Raw genomic sequence first — 24710 nt, 5'->3', positions numbered from 1 at the left:
ACCCCCTTCAAAAATGAGTTTCTTCGATGGAAGAACACCGGTACAACGGGGGCTCAAGTTCACATATGTGTTGCGAGCCCTCCCCCAAAATATGGAGCCATGGTTAAAGTACAATAAGCTGCAGTGCTCAGGAAGGAACTCCTCCAGTCCCTGGTATCCAAGAAAAAAAAAACACCCTGTACAGAAATCTCTCTCATACACTCACTCTATAGTTGACACTATATAGGAATCTTTCTCTCATTCACTCACTCTCACACTCACTCACTCATTCTTTCATTTTTTGCTCACACTACTCACTCATCTCTCACTCACTCCCTAACTCTATAGGTATCTAGACAGCGAAGTAGAGGTGTAAAAATTTTTTGGATAGAATTCAAACAATTTAATCGATAAATTCGAACAAATCAGTCATTAATAAAAAGAGGACATGTAAGGATTTTTAAAAAAATATTATATTATTTTTATTTTAGGAAGGGAATAATAGTCTGAAGAACAGGAGGATGTTCTTGACTTTGTCTTCTACTCAATTATGCCAGCAAGTCTAATTAAATTTTGAAAAGTTCAGCCCAGCAGGAAATAAATTAACTAGTTAAAAATGTCAAATAGTGTGGTAAATAGAGTACATAATTTAATTAACTATATAACTGAACATGTGTTTATTAAAAAAAAAATCATAATAAAACAGTACAACTGATCACATGTTGGACAAACTTACACCATTACATCTATCACACTTTTCAAGTTCCACAGAAATGTACTAAACAGTCACATCTAACAATCAATATAGATAAAATAATACATAGGTGAGAACTGAGACTGAGGGTCAGATATTTCAACGGGGGTAAGTGATTTCTGATATTGTCAATATGAGCTGTTGTTGCAAACCATCACCACCACCATGCTGTTGTGGAAGCAGTACAGCAGGCGGGAACAGCAAGTACCCGATGTGCGGCCCGAACAATGAATGTACCAAATCGTACAAGCCGGGTTGCAAATGCGTCTGCGAAGAGCAGGATGTCTACGGAGCGCACATAGTCAACGGGCGAGTGAGGCATATATGCGCCAGCACCGGGCGCAACGGGCTCAACAACGACTGCCCTTGGTGTAAGGACCCGCCACCGGTTATTGACCCGCCCGATAAGCAGTGCTGCGTCTGCTACCCTCAGCCCCAGCCCTTCCTAACGATGCCCCAGTACTGCTTCATGCCGTCCAACTGCGGTCACGGCAGATAGGGAGCAATCACAACTGAAACCAATATTATCCTATCAATACAATCAGTATTACGTTTGTCCAAACAGTAATTAACAAAACTTTTCAAGCATTTACTACTAGACAGAACAATAATGTTGCGTCCCTTGTGAACGTCTTGTGCAAACAACAGATATTTATATTTTCAAAAATGACAATAAAACAATTTATTTTTAAACATTAGCTTGACTTTTATTTATATTAAAATTTTTATGGTTGGTTAATTGTTTCAGTTAATCCAATAACTATCGATTAACGGTCACTAATCTCTACACATTATTTTAATTGGTTTCATTTATCCTTTTAATTTTTTTATAAACTATCTTACTTTTAATTTTATGTTTGGAATTAATTAAAGAAATCGATGAACGGTCTACTGACCTCCATACAAAGCAGAAACCAATTCTGAGTTTCTGTTGGTAACACAAAAAAATGAGTGGTATTTAGTGACTGTTAAAGATGTCATCATTTTTTCACACCATACGTGTATTTGTATAATTTAAACAATGTTTATAAATCCCAGGCCCTGAAGATATCTCAATAGAGATCAAAACGTTGGTAAATACAAAGAAAATGTTTCTCTAAACCTACGTTACATAAAAATTAGTGAATGCATCCAAAATCTTCAAAACCTGGGGAAACACAACAACCTGATTATATCTTGGGTGCCAGGGCACAGGGGAATTTTGGGTAACGAGAAGCAGACAGACCGGCCAGAGGAGGATCTACAAGACCGTACATAGGCCCCGAACCTATTCTTGGGATAACAAAAACAAATGCACAATCCTCCATCGCAAAATGGATCCAAGCAAAACAAAAGGAGAAGTGGATAAACTCTAGCGGAGCTAGACATAGTATACTCATGATGAAACAACCCTCACTGAGACTGGCAAAAGCACTGCTGCAATTGGAGAGGGCCAAACTCAGAGGAGTGGTAGGACTACTAACCGGTCACTGGTATCTGAGAAAACATCTTCACAACATGGGCGTATACAGCGATAACCCCATTTGCAGATTATGTAACGAGGAGGAGGAAACAGCCACTCATATCATCTTCGAATGCAAAGCAACAGCTCAATGGAGGTTTAACCTAACGTTTGATAATGCAGACACTTCTTGAATTATATAAGCACTAAATAGATACAATGTAGACCAACATCTCACAGGATGGGTGAAAACCTACCTGAAAGGACGGATGGTAAATATGTGCTTAGGTAGTAGCATTCTTAGAATCAATGTCACAGGAGGCTGTCCCCAGGGAGGCTGCTTATCCCCTATTCTGTGGTTAATCACAGTAAACAGTTTAATAGAACTTCTAAATAATTCAGGTTTCTACAGTCAATTATTTTCAGATGATGGTACCATAATGATCACAGGCAGAGATCCCCTGACTCTTTCACTGCTGATGAAGGAGGCTATGGGGTTGCTTTCTGAGTGGTGTTGTGATAAAGGTCTTTCAATTAATCCAGCTAAACTGGAACTGATAATGTTTAGTAGGAGAAGAATACTAGGTAATTTCAAAAACCCTAAATTTCAGGGCGTCGAATTAAAATTAAGGGATTCAATCAAATTTTTCGGGGTGACGCTTGACAGGAAACTTGTTTGGAAAGGACACATTAAAAACATATACAGGAAAGGCACATTATCTATAGTGCAATGTAGGAGAATTGTTGGTAGAACATGGGGTATCAAACCTTGGGTGGCCAAATGGATATATACCGCTATTATACTTCCTAGATTTCTATTCGCAGCCCTAGTATGGTGTAAAGGGCTAGAAAATAAAGGGACTATTAACAAATTAAGGTCATTTCAAAGACTAGGTTGGTTGATGATGACGGGAGCATTTTTTACTACACCCACCCTAGCACTTGAGATTATAACCAATACTACACCTCTACACATAGAGATTAAGGTCAGAGCACTAACCAGGTGCTATAGATTAATTAGTGAAGGCAGTTGGAACCATAAGGGAAACAACATAGGTCACTCGAAAATCCTACAATTATTGAGTAAGGTCAACGGCCAACTATTAAGCGTTAGCGATAAAAAGGTTAAAACCCCTTCAGGGAAAAAATACTTCCAGGTAGTTACTCCGCGTGAATATAACTACAGCGTGGATGATGACCATAACCTAGACTGAGGGAATCAAATTGCAGCAGCGATAGTCAATGACCTGATACTTCTAAGAAGAAGGATTGAGCCTATTGACTGACTAAGGAACTAGGAAACAATAAGCCAGAAGGCTGCAGTGCCTGGGGAGTACAAACCCCACTTCCTAGTATCCTTTTCTACCATACCATACCAAACCTACGTCACACCAGGCCGCATCTGACAATCTCCGAATAAACAGAAAAATTTTGTTGTTGAATTTTTTGGGCTGACATGTTTAAAATGATATGTCTAATAGAGACTCGCTGGCATGATTGGGTCGAGGACAAAGTCGAGAAGAACGTCCTCCTGTTCTTCGTTCTATTATTCCCTCCTAAAATAAAAAGAAAATTCATGATTTTAAAAAGAAATCCTTACCTCTTGTTACTGACTGATTTATTTGAATTTACTGATCATATTTCCAATTTTACCACCCGAGAACAGGACGATTGAGATAATTGGATAACAGCCACTCAATCAAAGATGCCAGAAGCCTGAAGTTGGTAGCTTTAAGTCATTGTCTTTAAGGCTTTCAGCATACTTGTTTTTAGTTGATAATTGATTACAATCATCCATCTAATGAAGAGGGTATTTTAATAGACATTTGAGGATATTTGGAGATTTTTTTAAAAAATAAGAGAGCTAAAGAGTGAACTAAAAGCTATGGAACTTTTTGAACCAGGATTAGACAAGTAGTTTTAATTTAAAAAAATACCATGTTTTATGCAGGTTCGACTAGAAATAGAAAGGGGTATTGGCTATGATGCAAATACTTTGGATGAAATGTTTGGACTCATTTCATGTTAGAATACTCAGAAGAGTATCAAGTCTTAAAAACCAGATGGAACTGACAATAGTTTTGTAATTAAGCTTATTTTTCTAATTTCGATTTACTTTGTTTTCCTAATAGCGTAGAGGTCCCAGTCGTCTAGAATGAGAATTCCAGTTTTTTCGTCAAGATAGATATGAATGTAATTGGCCTGTGTAGATTCAGAAATGGGTGGTATGGTCAGTTGGGGTTGAATTAAAATGGGAAAACCTTGTCACCAGCATAAGTGTGGTCAGTTGCATCTAGGTGGGTACAAGTATAATGAAAATATGAAGATACTCTCCTCCTAAAAGATTGATCCTTGAACATAATTCCTTCGACCTTCTCTCTGACCACAATTTGCTTTTTGCTCTCAACACTTCACAACTATGTGCATCATGTTGTATACGACATATCCTTTGTGCATAAAGAATACTGTAAGGGAACCCTGCTAAATGTGTCACAGGCTATGATATGCTGTGACATGAGGTTATCCTATACAACCTAAAGCATGTCCCACCTGATACTTAATCTTTCGCTTGTACTTCACTGGATATTTTTGAGTTCACCAAGAGTACTACTGTCCTGATGGAACGGAGGGCCACAAGGCAGTGTGCTCAGACCAATTCTGAACCCCCTACACTTTGCAGTACTATTAAAGTCCAAAGTTTGTGCTTTAAGTCAATTTCAGACTTTGCTGGTACTGCCGTACTCCAGAAACCTGAAGTCTGTGGCTTGAAATCAATTTCAGGCCTTTACGGTACTGCAAGTACTGCTAAAAATTCTTTTTCTAATCATTTTTATATTACAAAATATAGTTTTTGAAAAAGTATCAAAACTTAGTGGGTCTCATTAGAAAAAATAAAGTCAATACTCAAAGTGGTTGTCACATTGAATATAGAGAAATTTTCGAATAAATTGAATTGAATAAAGAAATTTGAACTTTTACTTGGATTGTAACAATTGTTTCCCCCCGACAAATTTTACATATTGTAGAAATATTTTACAAAGGGCGAACATGATTTATATTGAACTATGCTACATTTGAGTGCAAAAGAGATGAATACTTTAAAAGAAATAATTTTTGAAGAATTTGTATCATGTGTTTTTTTCTTCTGTGTTTAAATGATTAAATAATTTCATAACACAAACATTTAAAAAATATATATACTGTTTTTTTAAGCTCTCACTATTGATTACACTAGACAAAAAGCATATAGATGCAATTTAGCAGTTTGGCAAAGTGAAATTTCTGAAAATTATTGAGAAGATAGTTGAAGTAAGTTTTTTTTTTTTTTCTTTAAGTGGAATATAAAAGATGGCTTGTCAGGGCCAAGTAGAACAAAACACGAATGTCATGCCCGCCCAAAATATGGTTTCTGCCAACAAGGAGGATGTCGCTCATCCTTATTCTCAGATGCCCGTCGAACCGAATGGCCCTGTTGCGCCTGTTGTGAACCAGTGGCATCCTGTACAAAATACGAATGCTGAAAACACAGTCGGACCAAACGGTCCAAGCCATCAGATCCAGTCGAATCCGCAACCGCCAGCTTTAAACGTGCCTGGCAATGTAACCTCAGGCCAGCCGGTTTCTGTTCAAGAAATGAACCCAGTACAAGTAAAGGAAAACCAGGCGCAGCAGCCAGCTCAAGAGGCGCCTACAAACCCAGGCAACCAGACGCAGAATGCACCTCAGCCTTGTGTTCCGATGCCGGTGCAGAACAATATGTTCTGCCCTACGACACCTAAGATGACTCCGTACCATGTCGTACAACGTGGGCCACCTCAGGGTCAGTGCGTACAGGTTCAACCTCAGTTTAATCAATTGCCGCCTCAGGAAATAATACCACAGGGTCAGTGTGCGCAGGTTCAACCTCAGTTCAAACAATTGCCGCCTCAGGAAATAACACAAGGTCAGTGCACGCATGTTCAACCTCAGCTTAATCAATTGCCACCTCAGGAAATAGTACCGCAGGGTAAGTGTGCACAGGTTCAACCTCAGTTCAATCAATTGCCGCCTCAGGAAATAATACCTCAAGGTCAGTGCACGCAGGTTCAACCTCAGTTCAATCAATTGCCACCTCAGGAAATAGTACCGCGGGGTCAGTGTGCACAGATTCAACCTCAGTTCAATCAATTGCCGCCTCAGGAATTAATACCTCAAGGTCAGTGCATGCCGGTTCAACCTATGTATAAACAGTTAGCACCTCAAGAAATTATACCTGTACCTCAGGGTCAGTGTGTACAGACTCAGATGTTGTGTAAGAAGATGCCTTCTCGGGACGTACTTCCTCAAGGTGTACAGTCCCAAATGTGTAAGAAAACCCCTTCTCAAGATGTTCTTCCTCAGGGTCAATTTCATTGCAAGAAGACACCATCCAGGGATGTAATTCCTCAAGGCCAGTGCATACAGGCCCAACCTCACTGTAAGAGGACACCATCTCAAAACTCTCTCACACGGGGTCAGTACATGCAGAATCAAACTCAGTGTAAGAAGTCGCCATCTCAGAATTCACTGGCCCGGGCTCATAGAGCAAAATCTCAATTATGCATGCCATCAGTGCCCCTGGCTGGGTACGTGTATCCTCCGGGACAGACCTACATTCCAGTGGCTCAGTGCATACCTCAACCCCAGTATATGGAGGGTATGCAGAACACGATGTGTCAGGCGGTACCACCTTCGTTTTTCTTAAGTCCTCCGGTGAAGAGCCAGTCGAGAAGCAGCCTGGCAAGCAATCTGAATGACGTGAATGCAAACAATAATATCAACGTTGTTAAAATGAAAACGCAGCGTTTTTGCAACTGCAACCGGCGCAATGGGTTGCAGGACATTTGCCCACCCGGAGGTTGCACCATACATTCTACATCCACCAAGTCGACAACCAACATTTACCATCCAATTCAGAAAATGAAAGCTGGAGATTTCTAATGTGAAAATTTAACTGATAAAATATAATTGTGTCTTGTGGATTTAATTAATTTGGAAATATTTTAAGCTAAGCGCAAACATTTAGGTTAGAATTTTAGTAAATCAGTAAACATGACTTCAATGGTACTCTGAATGAAAATGTTTTAAAATAAAAATTTCAGACTTTGATGGTACTGGAAGTACTCCAAAAGAAATTGATTTAAAATCACAAACTTCATGTGTACCTACAGTACCAGCAAAGAAAAAATTTCATCTTTAAACAATTTCTGGATTCTGGAGTACTTGCAGTACTATCAAAGCCAGAAATCGGTGGCTTTAAGTCAATTTCTTTTTGAGTACTTGCAATACGTAAAGATCAAACTTCAGGCTTTGATGGTACTGCCAGTATTCCAGAAGTCTGAAGTTTGGTGTTTAGTCAATTTCAGGCTTCTGAGGACTACTGACAGTATGAGCAAAGCCTGAAATTATGTTAAACCATGAACTCCATTCTTCTCAAGTACTGGCAGTAACTGCAATGCAAGAAATTGACTTAAAGATCAAATTTTAGACTTTGCTGATAGTACAAACACTCAGAAGCCCAAAATTGACTTAAAGCAACAAACTTCTGGCTTTGATAGTACTGCAAATACTCCAGAATACAGTACTGCATGTACTGTAAAAGCATGAAATTGGCTTAAAGCCACAGACTTCAGGTTTCTAGAGTTGTGGCCTTAAGTCAATTTCCTGATTCTTGGGATTACTGGCAGTAAACTTAAAACACAATCTTCAGACTTTGATGGTACTGCAAGTACCCCAGAATCCTGAAATTGACTTAAAGTACAAAATTCAGACTTTAATGGTACTGCCAGTACTTTAGAAATCTGAAGTTTATGTTTTAAGCCAACTTCAGGTTTTGCTAGTACTCCCAGTAGTCAGAAGCCTGAATTCGACTTAAAACACAAACTTCAGACTTTGATGGTACTGCAAGTATTTCAGAAGCCTGAAATTAATTTAAAGCACAAAATTCAGACTTTAATGGTACTGCCAGTACTTTAGAAATCTGAAGTTTGCGTTTTAAGTCAACTTCAGGTTTTGCTAGTACTCCCAGTAGTCAGAAGCCTGAATTTGACTTAAAACAGAAAATTCAGACTTTGATGGTACTGCAAGTGCCTGAAATTAACTTAAAACCACAAACTTTAAATTTTATTGGTACTGCAAGTACTTCAAAATCTTTAAACTAAAATAACATGACATAAAATATTTTTAATTAAGAATTAAACTAGTATGCAACACCCTGCCTGGTGTTTTAAGATAGTCAGAAGAGATTTTTAATGTCATGCAATCTTAGGATCAAGTATGATCGATGTATTGTGTGTGTCCATGAAGAAGTGTAATCTTAAATTAAAAAAAATAAACCTATGCATGGCGTTTTAAACCTGGTAATTTTTGGATAAGGCCTTCTGTGTAAATTAATTTAAAATTTGAAAAAAAATTAATGACCCTAGTCTGGGTTAAGTGATTTGAAGTTATCAGAAAAACTGGCATGCTAAGGGACATTTAACTTTAATTGAAATATTCATTACCGATAATTATAATTGTATTTTCTATATTGAAAGAAAGGCAAATCATTAAGTTGTTTATTGTCGATATTCAAAATAACATGTTCATTGGGTGTTCATACAGCCAGGGACGCGACACTTCTCCGTCAGACCGTTCTTCCTCGAACAGATACACCTTCGGTGACATTTGCCCGCTACTATCCTGAACTTAGGATTCGCCACTTCTACGATACCTGCACTCGTGTCAAGTGTATCAACCGCCGGTGATTCCGGAGTGGAAAGAGTCTTTGCATCGTTCAGTGAAGCCATCTTGTCCTTTTGTGTATCAGTTTAAAAAAAAAGTTGAAATTTTTTTCAGGTTTGGTTTTTTTATGTCAGTGATTGATGTAGTGTTGTCGCTTGAAGTAAAAATTTACAAGTGTTTTGTAATGAAATATGTTTTTTTTTGTTTTTTTGGTAAGTGTATTTTTTGTTTTTAATTATTTATGAGCATGTGTTTAAAAAATTAATCACATGTTGCATTATTCACATTTCATAATTACAATATTTTATTAGGGATCACAGACACAGAACAATGCAAAACTCTCCACTATTCTAATACTTCAGAATATACTATTAAAAAAAAAAAAAAAAAAAGAACAACGGTTGCTGCACACATTAAAAGAAGAGTAGACGAAAGAAGAGGCAGAAATTTGAAGATTTGAAAGGGTAATAAATATAATTTCAATATAAAATGGCAAATATGATGTGCTCTCAGAATTTCCCGAATGTTCCTTGCAATGTAATTGCTACTTCTCCTACGGTGCAACCACAGTATCAGTGCTTTCAGCCTGTGCAACAGCAGCAGCAGCAGCCTCAGCAGCAGGCTAGTTTTATCCCGCAGAGTATGGCACAGGCGATGCCAGCTGTGAGCCAGCCGGTCAGCACTGTCATGGACTGGCAGCAGGTGCCAAAATGCTGTGCACCGCACATTCACCCTATGACGGAAGTGCACAATATCGAGCCCGTTCAGAAATTCCAGCAGTACATGCCGTACCAGGGCCACTACCAACAGGTGAAGAGCTTCCAGCCGAACCAGCAGATGGAAAACTTCCAACCGAGCCAGCAGATGGAAACTTTCCAACAGGCCCAGCAGACACAGGGTCAGACGAAGCAGTCCAACGGCCCCAACAAGTTCATAATCGCCGGCAAGCTCCAGTGCGACTGTGTCTGTAACAGGCGCAACGGTCTGCAAGACGACTGCTTCAACTGCGACAACCCGCTCTTCGTCAAACCTGTGCCTGGACAGAACGACAACTACCAGGTCGTAAACCACATCCCTTCTCAGAACGTGCAGTCAAACCCGATCGTACAATACATGGCACAAATTCAACCATTGCCGCAACACATGCAACAGCAGATCCAGCAGCAGATTCAGCAGCCACAACAGTTGAAACCCATCCAAGATATGACAACTGTTCAAAATCCTGCCGCTATGATGTGTCAATACCCACTTAACGTCCAAACCGTCCAGAATTTGTAACAATACACTGTCTTGACAACAAATCTGTTTTTTTACTGAACAATTAGGTACATAAATAAAGTTTAAAAAATAATTTTTACCATTTTTATGCGATTTTTCAGGCAAACCGAGTACGATATTCTTGGCCCTTCGTTCACCAGACTCCCGCCTTATTACGTCTGATAATTGTTTGATAAAAGTTTATTTTTAAAACACCCCTTTAAGTTTTTCTCCCTGGTTAAAACTAAATATGCGAAAAATGATTTTTCTTTTAATTGGGACAATTTATGGTTCTTTTATATTACCCGGTTGACGAGTCGGATTTCGCCCCAGTCTTATCGCGGAGGCCGGTTTTCTTTAAATACAGGCTGAACACGAACCGGCCCTCTGTTTTAGGGGGCCTCCTCCTGGGCCTTGCAGAAAAGGGTTGCCGCCCCTTTCTCCCCATCCTCATTCCTCGCAGGACCTGAACCGGGGGTGGAACTCGGGAGATGAGCCCCCGTTGAACGGTGGACCAGAGATGGACGAGTGCCAGACAGTCAAAGAAGAACCGGACCTGAGGTACGGGACAAGCGAGGACGACGATGAAGACACGGACATCCCGAGGTAAATGCCATATAACAAACAGGTTGGATATGGTTATGGAATAATGGCTATTGATAACTGAAAACATAGCTTTAAATTAACGCCCCAAAATAAAAATGGATAAGTCGTAATAGAAGACTATGGCAGGGAACAATTGAAAAGACTAGTTGAGTCCAGTGGTCCCCAAACTTTTTTGACCCATGGACCCCTTTTTATAGTCAAAACCTGCCTACGAACCCCCAAGTGAGTATAAAACTTACAAATGAAAAAAAAAAACATTGTTGAAGTATTTATTGAAATTATACGGTATATATTATGCAGGGTGGGCGACCAAGACCCGATGTATGGTATGGTGGAAAGGATACTATGAAGCGGGGTTGGTATTCCTCAGGCACTGCAGCCTTCTGGCTTATTGTACCTTCCTAGTACCTTAGTTCAGCCAATAGGCTGCAAATGGGGTCATCGCTGTATATACCCATGTTGTGTAGATGTTTTCTCAGATACTAGTGACCAGTTAGTAGTCCTACCACTCCTCTGAGTTAGGCCCTCTCCAATTGCAGCANAACGTAGATTTAGAGAAACATTTTCTTTGTATTTGCCAACGTTTCGATCTCTATGGAGATATCTTCAGGGCCTGGGATTTACAAACATTGTTTACATATAACAATTACATTTTGGATGTGGAAAAGTGAATTTATACAATGCAAAATATATTTTTTTAACTTACAATTAATTAAGGTTTTTAGTTGAGATGAAAAGAAGTTAATGGCACGAGAGGGATTCGAACCCACGACCTTCAGCTTGATACGCCGCTGCTCTACCACGAGCTATCGTGACCTCGATCCACTCGGACATCAACTCCCCATCTCAACCCCACCTTATGAGTTTTCCCTCCTTTTGCCATTTTTCCATTAATGATTAAAATGAAGTACACTTCACTAAAGCTCTCCATCGCCATTTCAATTGTCGTCGAGAATCCAAACCAATTACACAACAATTGAAAAATGACAAAAGGAGGGAAAACTCATAAGGTGGGGTTGTGATGGGGAGTTGATGTCCGAGTGGATCGAGGTTACGATAGCTCAGGTGGTCAAGCAGCGGCATATCTAGCCGAAGGTCATGGGTTCGAATCCCTCTCGTGCCATTAACTTTTTTTCATCTCAACTAAAAGCCTTAATTAATTGTAATGTATTAATTGGTCAAGCGGACCACGAAATTAGCGAATTTAATATTTTTTTAACTTAACTTCAAAATAGCTTTCAAAAATTATAAAACAATTCACACACTTTTTTTCCATTAAAGATCCCATACTAATAACAAATAAATCTGACGTAATCTACAAGATCAACAGTTTAAACTGTACGGCAACTTACATCGGTCTTACATCCCAATATCTGGACAAGAGAGTAAAGCAACATATCTATCATTGCAAAAAACCTAAGTAAAATCTTACAGCACTCGCTACCCACCATCTTGAACACCAAGACAATTTCGACTTCAAAAATCCAAAAGTATTACACACAGAACAAAACAAACAAACGTAATTTCTTAGAAATGGTTTATATCAACAGAGATAAACACAGCATCAATTACAGAATAGAAACATCTAAACTCAGTCGCAGCTACGCCAATATAATCAAATTCAATACAGATAACATACCTATATCATCACATTACATTCCACACATCAAATATTTTTCACATAGTCTAATTTCCCAACAATTTAGCTTTCCTTTTCTTATTTTATCCCTTTCTATATAATCCTGAAAGGATAATCTGACCGAACCATTACCAACACATTTTTTCCCTTAGTCGGCTCTTTTCACCTCAAAGAAGCCGACGCCTTATACAAAAATGTCTTTTCTATACCGACATCCTTCACCACCCCTTCAAAATCCAACGCATATAAACACAAAATAGCAAAATCTCACTGACACTCTCGAACACAGAAGAAAAACACTGAGTGAGTAGAAATACTTTGAATATATAAAAAATATATTTTGCATTGTATAAATTCACTTTTCCACATCCAAAATGTAATTTTTATATGTAAACAATTTTTGTAAATCCCAGGCCCTGAAGATGATCTCAATAAAGATCGAAACGTTGGTACGATAAAGAAAATGTTTTTCTGAAACCTACATCACACCAGACCGCATCTCACGATTTCTAAATAAATAAAAAATTATATACATAAATTTTCCTTCTAATTATAATTTCAGATGCGGCATATCATTAGAGCAGTTCAAGACTCGCATTAAGGAAGAGATGGTCGAGGGCTTGGCGCAGGATTGCGAAGGTTTCACCAAGGACAAGTCGCAAGAAGAAGAAGGCGATGAGAAAGACGCCGAAAACGATCTTGAAGTAGGAACCATTTGATTCAAAAAGCAGTTTACTTGAAAATTCAGGTTTTTTTTTTGCCTTTTTTTTAGGATGAGCTTGAGTACAAAGTTGCACACTTTCTCGCAGAGACAAGTGTGAGTAGGCGCAGGCAGAAAAAGTCAGGAAAAAGCTCGATTAAATCGGCGTGCAAATTCAAATGCAACCAGTTTGTAACTAATTTGAAATTTTTATAATGAATTTTTATTATAAAAAAAATTCTCGATATTTTATTTGTTCAGGTGTTCTGCACTGTTTCGTTACAAGTCTACTTTGACGTATCATATGAAGTCGGAATGCGGTACAGGAGTGATAATGGCAGGTTCGAAAGTGGTGAGAAATTCGCCCGCACTGTGCAACATATGCAACAAGCAGTTGTCGTCGCGCACGTCATTGATGGTCCACCTGCGCATCCACACTGGCGAACGGCCGTTCGGCTGCGCCGAATGCGGCCAATCGTTCTCACAGAACGCCCACTTAAAGGACCACGTCTCCCGGCTACACTCGCAGGGGCCGCATCATGTTTTCCTATGTCGGATATGCAACAAGACGTTTACGGAAAGGGCGAGCCTCCGGCTCCACATGGACGAGCATGTTGGCCAGCAGCGACCGTTCCAATGTGACATATGCAAACGCCGCTATCAGACCCAGGAACGCCTCTCCTCTCACTCTTGTCTCACTGAAAACAAGACAAATCGCAGGAGGGGGCTGTTGTGCTCAGCATGTGGGTTCATCGGCTCATCCCGCTCCTCATTGAGGGATCATCTCGCAACACATCCTCTCCCAGTAACGTGCCCGCGTTGCAACAATTCTTTCGAATCACTACCAGCCTGGAGGAAGCACAACAGGAGATACCATAGGTAAAAAAATATTTCAAGTTATAAAAAAATTTGCAGGTTCTGTATTCTATACTCTGATAATGAGTCAAAGAGGGTGAAAATACATGAATAGAATATTAATACTTTTTATAGGTCAAGGCAGAGCAAATGTTCGTACTGCTCTAGGACTTTTCCCTCTGAGTATGATGTGAGAGTACATGAGAGGACTCACACAGGTGAGAGGCCTTACACTTGCACGTTTTGCGGCCGGTCTTTCGCCCGTAAATCTATTCTTGACGTTCACACCACGTTGCACACGGGTAGGTGCGATTACGTTTGTTCCGACTGTGGGATGGCGTTCAACCGCAAAAGCAAACTTGACGTACACAAGGCCGAACACACGGACATCCACGTCGAATGCGAGGTGACACTTTTATTTTATTATTATCATTATGAAAATATTTAAAGGAAAATTCTGAATAGATGTGCGGAAAGACATTCAAATGCAAAGCTTATCTCATGACGCACCTCAAGACGCACGACAGAGGTTTCTTGACTTGTTCGCGGTGCTCTAAGGTCTTCACGACGCGCCGGACACTACGTACACACCTGAATAGAGGAAACTGCGTGCCGCCGGTTCAACAGGTGCCTGCTGACCTGTCTGCCGAAGCGAATAAAACCTAAGTAGAAACACGGTCAGATTGTTAAGACGATCCCTTTGAAAGTTTGTCCTCATTTTATCATTGTTACTTTTTACTAGTCTTATTTTTTAACGTTTCAATTTGGGTTGACGCATTTTTGCTTTCTCCTCTGGGTCTGAAATAAAGGGTGAGAATGTTCAAACATTATTATTGGTCCAAGAAGAAATGTATAATTTTTTTCTCCTTCTAAAAGTTTATCATTGTATATGTTCAAAAGTGAAGTTTGACTTTATTCAACTTGAACTCACCCTGGGATGTTTCCTGTGATGTGTGATGTCCTAAAGAAAAAACCTATTAGCTTAATTGTAGTTGAATTGTTTAAAAAGATATTTTATATTTGTTAAACTAATATATAAATATATAGGTAATTTGTTTAAAATTTTTGTCATTAGGGGGCAAAAAAAAAAATCTATAAATTATTTATGAAACATACGAGTGAGTGAAGTTTGTTCTTTTGTTATCATTCGACTCTAGACATTTTCTGTGATAATTTAAATATCTCTACACATTTAAAACAAAAGTTACCGCAAAAAAAATTAAATAAATAAAATATATTAGATAAAGTACCATTCGTTTTTTTTCCCTATGAGAAAGAACGTAAAGGTTACTTTTTCTGGGTAGTGGGCGGGCTTATTGTAAAATTTAGTGATTCCCCCATATATGTATTTAGTAGTCATAATTGACTGTATTAATTATTTCAATTAATTATACTTTTAATCTAAGGTCTTGGTCGTGACGAAAATGTAAGTGTCACATACGGGTTCGAACCCACAACCTTCGGCTCACTCTCCAAGTGGTTAGAGTAGCGGCATGTTGAGCCCCTCGAAGTCATGGGTTTGAATCCCACTCTTGACACTTGCTTTTTCATCACAACCAAGACCTTAGATTAAAAGTATAATTAGTGATTAACATTGACAAAATGTCCCATCGAATCAAAAATATTTTAAGATTGTTTGACCTTTTTTTTAAATTTATTATTTTGTTTTTATTGATTACAAAAGTTCATTGAAAGTTGTTAGAATTAGATGTTTTTTGGTCTTTACTTCCTTTTCTGTTCTTCCAAGTATGAGAATTGTAAAATATCATTGGTTAAATTGGCTCTAAATAAATATTAGATATTAAATATACGTTTTGTTTTTTTAAATTTTTTTTTTTATCATCAATGAAAGAAAATTTTTCTTTATAGTGGCATAAAACAAAAAGAAATTTATGTAACGATTTAAATCTGTCAGAGGCCAGCGATAGAAGCCTGCTACTGTGGTGATTAAGCGTGGGACACATTTTATGCCCTCCGAATCCCTGCCGTAGATTCCACAGATCCTACCTACCCACCGAGCCAACTTTTATAAGATGACCAACAGTATTAAATATGTGGTGTTTAGTGACCATTACTTAATGATTATTTGGAGGAGATGCGGTCTCACATTTTTGGGGTTTTTTGCATTTTTCTTGAAAAAAAAAACCTGTCCTATGAGCGTTTTACATCCAAAAAGACAATAAATTTTTTTCGATTTTTTTTCGTTTTTCTTGAAGAAAACTGTCCTACGAGCCTTTTACATCGAAAAAGATTTTAAAAAATTCGATTTTTTGCGTTTTTTTCGTTTTTCTTGGAAAAAAAAGTCCTACGAGCCTTTTACATCGAAAAAGACAATAGCATTTTTTTAGATTTTTTGTTTTTTTTGCGTTTTTCTTGAAAAAAAAAAAAAATAAAAACGTGTCCTACAAGCCTTTTATATCGAAAAAGACAATAACATTTTTTAAAAATCTTTTTGGGGTTTTTCTTGGAAAAAAAAAAAGAACCGAGCCTTTTACATCGAAAAAGACATTTTTTTCGATTTTTTGGTTGTTTTTTTTGCGTTTTTCTTAAAAAAAAAATTAAATAAATAAAAACGTGTCCTACAAGCCTTTTACACCGAAAAGACAATAAGATTTTTTCGAGTTTTTTTTTTCGTTTTTCTTGGAAAAAAAACGTTCTACGAGCCTTTTACATCGAAAAAGACTAACATTTTTTTGATTTTTTGGGGTTTTTGCGTTTTTCTTGAAAAATAAATAAAAGCGTGTCCTACAAGTCTTTCACACCGAAAAAGACAATAACATTTTTTCGATTTTTTTTTGCGTTTTTCTTGGAAAAAAAAGTCCTACGAGCCTTTTACATCGAAAAAGACAATAACATTGTTTCGATTTTTTGGGAGGTTTTTGCGTTTTCCTTGAAAAAAAAAAAAAAATAAATAAATAAAAGCGTGACCTACAAGCCTTTTACACCGAAAAAGACAATAACATTTTTTCGATTTTTTTGCGTTTTTCTTGGAAAAAAAAGTTCTACGAGCCTTTTACATCGAAAAAGACAATAACATTTTTTCGATTTTTTGGGAGGTTTTTGCGTTTTCCTTGAAAAAAAAAAATAAATAAAAATAAAAGCGTGTCCTACAAGCCTTTTACACCGAAAAAGACAGTAACATTTTTTTCGATTTGTTGGGGTTTTTTTGCGTTTTTCTTGGGGGGAAAAAAACGTCCTACGAGCCTTTTACACCGAAAAAGACAATAACATTTTTTTCGTTTTTTTTGCGTTTTTCTAAAAAAAAAAAGTCCTACGAGCCTTTTACATCGAAAAAGAATACAATTTTTTTCGATTTTTTTTCGTTTTTCTTGAAAAAAACGTGTCCGAGCTTTTTACATCGAAAAAGACAATAAAACTGGTCCCTTTGGCTCTTTTAGCCAATTTACAGAATTATCGATATTTGATACATTTTTCACCTCCTGTTATCCTGGACTAGGCTGAAAAAACATTTCATAACAAGTGTAACGATTTACAAATGTAAAAAGTCCTGAAATTAGAACGTAAAAAAACGTGTCCTACGAGCGTTTTACATCCAAAAAGACAGTAAAATTTTTTCGATTTTTTTTTTTTTTTTTTGTGTGGACTTCGCAATCGATCCATCCCTTTCCATACCCGGAGCCCAGTGTCCTGAAAATCGCTCAAGGGCAATCTCTCCCTCAGTAGAATGGTTCAACGGAATTAACCTCCAATCCTTCGCCCTTTAGGACTGCAGGAGAATCCATTCTTTCAACTACAACTTCAATTTTTCTAAAAAACATTGGAGTTGTTTCAGAATGCTTTATATTAACTGAATAGACGTAAAGTATAGGCGATTAGTCACGGATGGGTGGGCAGTCCATTGGATTATCCTGATTAACCTTAATTAACCTGATCTCGATGGATTTGTCATAAAGGGATGTCTCCATTGATATAATTATATAAATAAAGTCGAATAAAGGTGAAGGGTGAATCTTTTGTAATGGGTCATCTTTCTTGATAAGTAGTGGATCGGGGTCGTTCTGCCGTGTAGTGCAAGGCCGCGGTGCGTCTCGTCTCGTGGGAATTAGTGCGCTCATCCTCCTCATAGTTAATTGCCCCGATGGAATTAACATTGACACGCTCTCCAGCCCCGCGCGCTGCGATTGTTGTTGTTGTTTTTTAAATAAATTGTTAATTAATTAAACGACGAGCGACTTTCCCCGCCAATTAAGCCGCGATAAGTGCAAGCCCTTTTACACATCACAACGATTTAGTTTCGTTCTTCCTAAGAGGAAAGTAGGAAAGTGCACTAAGGCCAAAAATAATAAGTTTTAAGAGGGAGAGCAAGGAAAAAAGAATAGAGAATGAGTGAGTGATAATAGAAAATACAGTGGGCGAGAGAAAAAGATAAGTCAGGGAAAATCCGTAGGAGATGGGAGAAAGAATAATGACGAGAAGGGAAACAAAATTAAGGACTGGAGAATGTGTAGTGAGTGACGGTGAAGTGGGTGGGTGGGAGGGAGAAAGAGAGAGAGAGAGAGAAGTGAAACATAAAAGATTAAATGTAGAAAGAAAGGAAGGACTAGAGGTTGAGAATTATCAAGGGAAAATCATATGTCAAAAGAGAGTCAAAAGAAAGCTGGGAAAATCATGTAGCCTAACCCTACTTAACCATTCTAAACTTAACTTAACCCTAACGAAGATCGTCCTTAACCTTCTAACCTAACCATCTGACCATTTAGGTGCCGTCCTCTTTACAACCGGGTACCGCACTATTTAACTAACCATTACTAAACATTTTAACTTAACCCTTCTTTACATAAGCCAACTCTAACACTTTATAACTTAGCCAAACCATTCTTCACCTAGCCATAACTATTCCTTACCTAACCTTAATCAACCTAACCCTAATAATTTTAATTCAAATGCGCTTTACATAATCTAACCCTAACTCTATCTGACTTAACCTATACCGTCCCTAACCCTACCTAACCCAACTTAGCCCAGCCCGTCGCTAACCATTCTCGACCTAACCCTTCTAACTTTACTCCAGCCCCACTTTACCCCCAGGGCTTTACTAGCCCCTCCTCGGCCCTAATGATTTTAACCAAACTCTTCTTTAAATAACCCAACTCTAACTGTAACTGACCTGACCAAGCCTGCCCCTAACCATTCTTAACCTAGCCCACACTATTCCTTACGTAACCTTACCCAACCTTACCAAACCTAGCTAACCTAACCCTTCTTTACATAATCTAAATACACCTCTTATCTAACTTAACTTAGCTCTTCCCTAACACAACCCAGCCCGTCCCTAACACTATCTAACCATCCTTAACCTAGCCCACACTAGTCCTTACGTAACCTTACCCTTCTTTGCATAATCTAACCACAACTCTTATCTATCTTAACTTAGCTCTTCCCTAACACAACCCAGCCCGTCCCTATCCCCTGAACATTTTGAACTAACCCTTTTTTACACAGCCAAACCTAACTCTAACTTACCGGAGTTTTTCTCTAACCCAACCCAGCCCGCACCCTGACCCTAACCATTTCTTACCTAACCTATCATTAACCGCAACCTAACCTGACGTTTAAAGGGGAGAGGGTATACAAAAGACTGAAGGTAAAATAGAAATGGAACGATTAAGGTTGAAACAAAAGAAAAAACGATGCTGCTTTAATCAGGTAGATGGATAGATAGAGATAGATAGACAGATAGAGATAGAGAGAGAATGAGCGAGAGAATAAAGAAACGGTCAGAAAACTGTGTTTAAGAGAAAGATAAGTAAAGAGGGAGAAAGAGAGAGGAAAACTAAAGGTAGAAGTGAAGGGGCAGTAAAAAACTAAAGAAGGAGTGATGTTGTGTTAAAGAGGGAAAATGTTTTGGTAAAGAGAGATAAAAAATTAAAGAAAGTGAGATGCTGTATTAGAGAGGAGAGAGAGAGAGATCTGTTCAGGACAGCATATGACAAGGGATAAAAATTGTCAATAGGAGGGATTTGTGTGTTAGAGTGTTGTGCGTGTTCCACGTATGTTCGGGTGCATCTGCTCATATCTCTCGCTCTCTCTCCCGTCCGTGGGTCCTCCTTTCCTCGGAGGTGGCGGCGCGTATCAGAGCGTGTCCTCTCGTATAAACGTCCGACTCCCGGTGCCGGTGGCCTCAGTCGATCCCCGAGGCAGCGCGTCCAGAGTGGTTTTCATATTCTACAGGCAGTTTTCAACTAGCGACATGTGTGACGAAGACGTGGCTGCGCTTGTCGTCGACAACGGCTCCGGGATGTGCAAGGCCGGGTTCGCCGGTGACGACGCCCCCCGGGCCGTCTTCCCGTCAATCGTCGGAAGGCCCAGATACCAAGTGAGTTGGATATTCCGAAATAAATCACATATGATATCCTAGACATCCTATAATCGATTATTAATAAGTATATATATATATACCCATATTGTCGATGATTATGACCTTATCGACATCAGGGTCAAAAATCGTTTAGTGCTATTTAAAATTAAGAGTATCGATAACCAATTGTTTCGTATATTCAGTTATTGACAATCTATCGATACTTCAGGTTAATATCGACAATTCATCGAATATCGGTGTTTTATAGTGTACATCGACCAGTTTAGAGTGTGGTATGGGCGATGATTGACGTCAAACTAACGGTAATCGATTATTAACTATCGATTTTTCGATATTTCATAGTCTAAATGGTTTCAACGATAGATATGGTTACAATATCGATATTCTATTATTAACAATCGATTTTCCCACTTTTCATAGCCTAAGGGGTTCTAAGAGCAATAATATCAAAATTATCGATATTTAATCATAAGGGATCGATTTTCCAACATACATAGATAGCCTTATAGATCGATGATATAGAAGTTTATATATATTCGATTATCGGCATCGATTTTGTAACTGCAATGATCGATTAGAGAGAATCGATTTTTCAACTTCTATCGATCTCCTATAATCTGAGGCTTTCATGATCGATAATGTAGAAGTTGTCGATATTCGATTATTTACATCAATTTTGCAACTGTCGTGATCGATAATCGATTATAAACAATCGACTTTTCAACATATATCGATATTCCATAGTCTGACGACACGATGATCGATAATATATTAGTTATTGATATTCGATTATCGACATCGATTTTGAAACTTTCTACTTTGAAATCTATTCATCATCGATAATCAATCAATTATCCAACCCCTATCGATAATCGAAAAACTGAAGCTTCTATGATGGTTAGTTGAGAAGTTATCGATATTCGATTATTGACATCGATTTTGCGACTGTAATGATTGATAATCGATTATAAACAATCGATTGTCAACCTATATCGATACTCCATAATCTGAGGATTGATTATCGATCATGTAAAAGCTATCGATATTCGATTATTGACACCTATTTTGCAACTGTAATGATCGATAATCGAGTGTAAACAATCGATTGTTCAACCTCTATCAATACTCCATAATCTGAGGCTTCCATGATCGATAATAGCGAAATTATCGATGTTCGATTATTGGCATCGATGCTAGAAACTCTTCAAGCATATTTTTTAAATTATGTTTTCTTTTTTCATTTTTATTTAGTTGTTTTGGATTTTGATTTTCTATGAAGCGTCGTTATTTTTGAAATGTTTCTTTGCCTAGGGTATCATGGTCGGCATGGGCCAGAAGGACTCGTACGTCGGAGACGAGGCCCAGAGCAAAAGGGGGATCCTCACCGTCAAATACCCCATCGAGCACGGAATCGTGACAAACTGGGACGACATGGAGAAGATCTGGCACCACACTTTCTACAACGAGCTCCGAATCGCGCCCGAGGAGCACCCCGTCCTCCTCACAGAGGCACCGCTCAACCCTAAGGCCAACAGGGAGAAGATGACACAGGTGACGAGCTCGAAACTCTCTCCGACGAATCGTAACTCACCTGGTCCTTTCTGTCCAGATTATGTTCGAGACTTTCAACACACCGGCTATGTACGTCGCCATCCAGGCCGTCCTCTCGCTCTACGCCTCAGGGAGGACGACGGGCATAGTCCTCGACTCCGGCGACGGTGTCTCGCACACGGTTCCAATCTACGAAGGTGAGGTCATCGGCCCAAACGGCGGACAATTAGTCACGGATAACGCAGACAACTCGCGAGCGGTTTAATCATGCTAATGGGCCACGGGTTATGGAAGTTCTAATTTGGAAGAAAACCGGGTCAATTAGCTGCACCGCCAAGCCGTGAAAGCCAGGGCAGTCGTGAATCAGATAAATATTAACTGCACGGTGATTAAATGAGTTCAAGGATGACGAATTCATTCAATAGAGGCTCTTTAAAAAAAAAAACTTCACGCAACCTAAGTTCTTTATAGGTTAAGTCCTACTTGATAGGTTAAGGTTTCAACTCGGGTCATTCTAGGTTAGGTCAGAGTAGACCTAGTTCAATGATTTCCTAACCTAGAAAAGCACGCTGAAAATCGAGTTTCCAAACGGCTACGACAATATTTAACAACAATAGTATCATAAATAATAACATCAATTGCAAATAATCGATATATCAATATGACAGAGCATCGGAAATTATATAGAAACAATCAATTATTATTTCAGCGATATTGTTCGGCCACTGAAGATTTAGTTTATGGATAGTTGTATAATCCATTGTTATAATGGAATACTGATAACTTCGATATTATCGATCATTAGAGCCCTAAATTACAGAGTTTGAAAATCAAATGTTATAATCGAATATCGATAACTTCAATATTATCAATCAATGAAGCCCTAAATTATAGAGTTCGAAAATCAAATGTTATATTCGAATATCGATAATTTCGAGATTATCGATAGTTAAAGATTACATGTCAACACTTCCATATTATCGATCATGGTACTATTTGAACAGGAATAATTGGAATATCGATTGTTGATAATCTGATCGATAACTTTTATCTGATCGATACTTGAACCCTTAGTTAGGAAAGTTGGAAGATCGATTGTTACCAATCAAATATCAATAAATTCAAAATTATCGGTGATAAAAGCCTTAGATTATAGAATATCAATAGAGGTCAACAAAATCGATTGTTAATAATCGATAATCGCTACGTTCACAATATCTATACATAATTAAACCCTAGAATAATATACAGTTTTGGATAGGTTATATATTGGAATATAGATAACTTCTAAATTATCGATCATAAAACCTTAGATTATAGAATATCGATTGTTGAGGAAAATCGATTGTTGAGGAAAATCGATTGTTAATAATGAATTATCGCTACCTTCACAATAGCTGTAAATAATTAAACCCTTGAATAATATACAGTTTTGGATAGGTTATATATTGGAATATAGATAACTTCTAAATTATCGATCATAAAGCCTTAGATTATAGAATATCGATCGTTAATAATCGATTATCGCTACGTTCTCAATAACTATACACAATTAAACCCTTGAATATATACAGTTTTGTATAGGTTATATATTGGAATATCGATAATTTCTAAATTATCGATCATAAAGCCTTAGATTATAGAATATCGACTGTTGAACAAAATCGATTGTTAATCATGGATTATCGCTACGTTCACAATATCTATACATAATTAAACCTTTGAATAATTTACAGTTTTGGATAGGTTGTGTATTGGAATATGGATAACGACGATTATTCGTTAATTGGAATATCTATAGATGTTGGAAAATCGAGCGATTATCGATCATTAATGGTTTATAGAAATTTGAAAATCGAATATCGATAAGTTCGATGTTATCGACCATTGAAGCCTTAGATTATGGAATATCAGCAGGGGTTAGTAAATGGATCGATTATTGACCTAGCTGAGAGTACATTGATGGTCCTGATTTCCTTCAGGTTACGCCCTTCCTCATGCGATCCTCAGGTTGGACCTGGCCGGAAGGGATTTGACCGACTACCTCATGAAGATCCTGACGGAGCGTGGCTACTCGTTCACAACGACGGCCGAGCGTGAGATAGTCCGGGACATCAAGGAAAAGCTCTGCTACATGGCACTCGACTTCGAACAGGAGATGGCCACGGCGGCGGCCTCCTCCTCGCTCGAGAAGAGCTACGAGCTGCCCGACGGCCAGGTCATCACCATCGGTAACGAGAGGTTCAGGTGTCCGGAAGCCCTCTTCCAGCCTTCCTTCCTGGGCATGGAGTCATCGGGGATACACGAAACGACGTACAACTCGATAATGAAGTGCGACGTCGACATCAGGAAGGACCTGTACGCGAACACTGTCCTCTCCGGCGGGACGACCATGTACCCGGGTATCGCGGACAGGATGCAGAAAGAGATCACCGCTCTGGCCCCGGCCACGATGAAGATCAAGATCATCGCTCCTCCAGAAAGGAAATACTCCGTCTGGATCGGTGGTTCCATCTTAGCCTCACTCTCCACATTCCAGCAAATGTGGATCTCGAAACAGGAATACGACGAGTCTGGACCTTCCATCGTACATAGGAAGTGTTTCTAAGGTAAAAACAACCGACACACATCGACATCAAACAAAATTACATCTCTTTTCCTTTCTATTTTACAGAGTCTTCAGTTCACCTGGCCGTTCCGTCGCAACCAATTACTTATTTATTTTTTAAAACATGAACACTTGTATTTATTTATACTTGTATAAATTTATTAATATAAGTGAAAATCTTGCCTAAATCCCACGCGCCTTTTAATACAACTTTTATCCATTTATATCGATAAGCCTTT

At 38.5% G+C, this 24710-nt stretch overlaps 2 protein-coding genes across 2 annotated transcripts; both read left to right on the top strand.

The window, feature by feature from the left end:
• The first annotated feature begins 10361 nt into the window (after positions 1 to 10361).
• Positions 10362 to 15338, top strand: LOC106671926 (gastrula zinc finger protein XlCGF26.1-like). The gene is made up of 6 exons (XM_014402910.2): positions 10362 to 10778; positions 12980 to 13121; positions 13190 to 13305; positions 13379 to 13996; positions 14108 to 14378; positions 14438 to 15338. Exons 1-6 carry the CDS (start codon positions 10693 to 10695, stop codon positions 14636 to 14638), a joined length of 1434 nt encoding a protein of 477 aa, XP_014258396.2. The 5' UTR covers positions 10362 to 10692; the 3' UTR covers positions 14639 to 15338.
• Positions 15339 to 18594: 3256 nt separating this feature from the next.
• LOC106671928 (actin, cytoplasmic A3a-like) lies at positions 18595 to 24695 on the top strand. Its single transcript, XM_014402912.2, has 5 exons — positions 18595 to 20309; positions 21624 to 21863; positions 21922 to 22060; positions 23846 to 24472; positions 24538 to 24695. Exons 1-4 carry the CDS (start codon positions 19986 to 19988, stop codon positions 24469 to 24471), a joined length of 1329 nt encoding a protein of 442 aa, XP_014258398.1. The 5' UTR covers positions 18595 to 19985; the 3' UTR covers position 24472; positions 24538 to 24695.
• Positions 24696 to 24710: the final 15 nt, after the last annotated feature.

Source organism: Cimex lectularius, unplaced genomic scaffold, assembly GCF_000648675.2.
Source record: "Cimex lectularius strain Harlan isolate CLEC.00 unplaced genomic scaffold, Clec_2.1 scaffold14, whole genome shotgun sequence".
NCBI classification, from domain to species: Eukaryota; Metazoa; Arthropoda; class Insecta; order Hemiptera; family Cimicidae; genus Cimex; species Cimex lectularius.
This window is presented reverse-complemented; position numbering and strand designations above follow the sequence as displayed.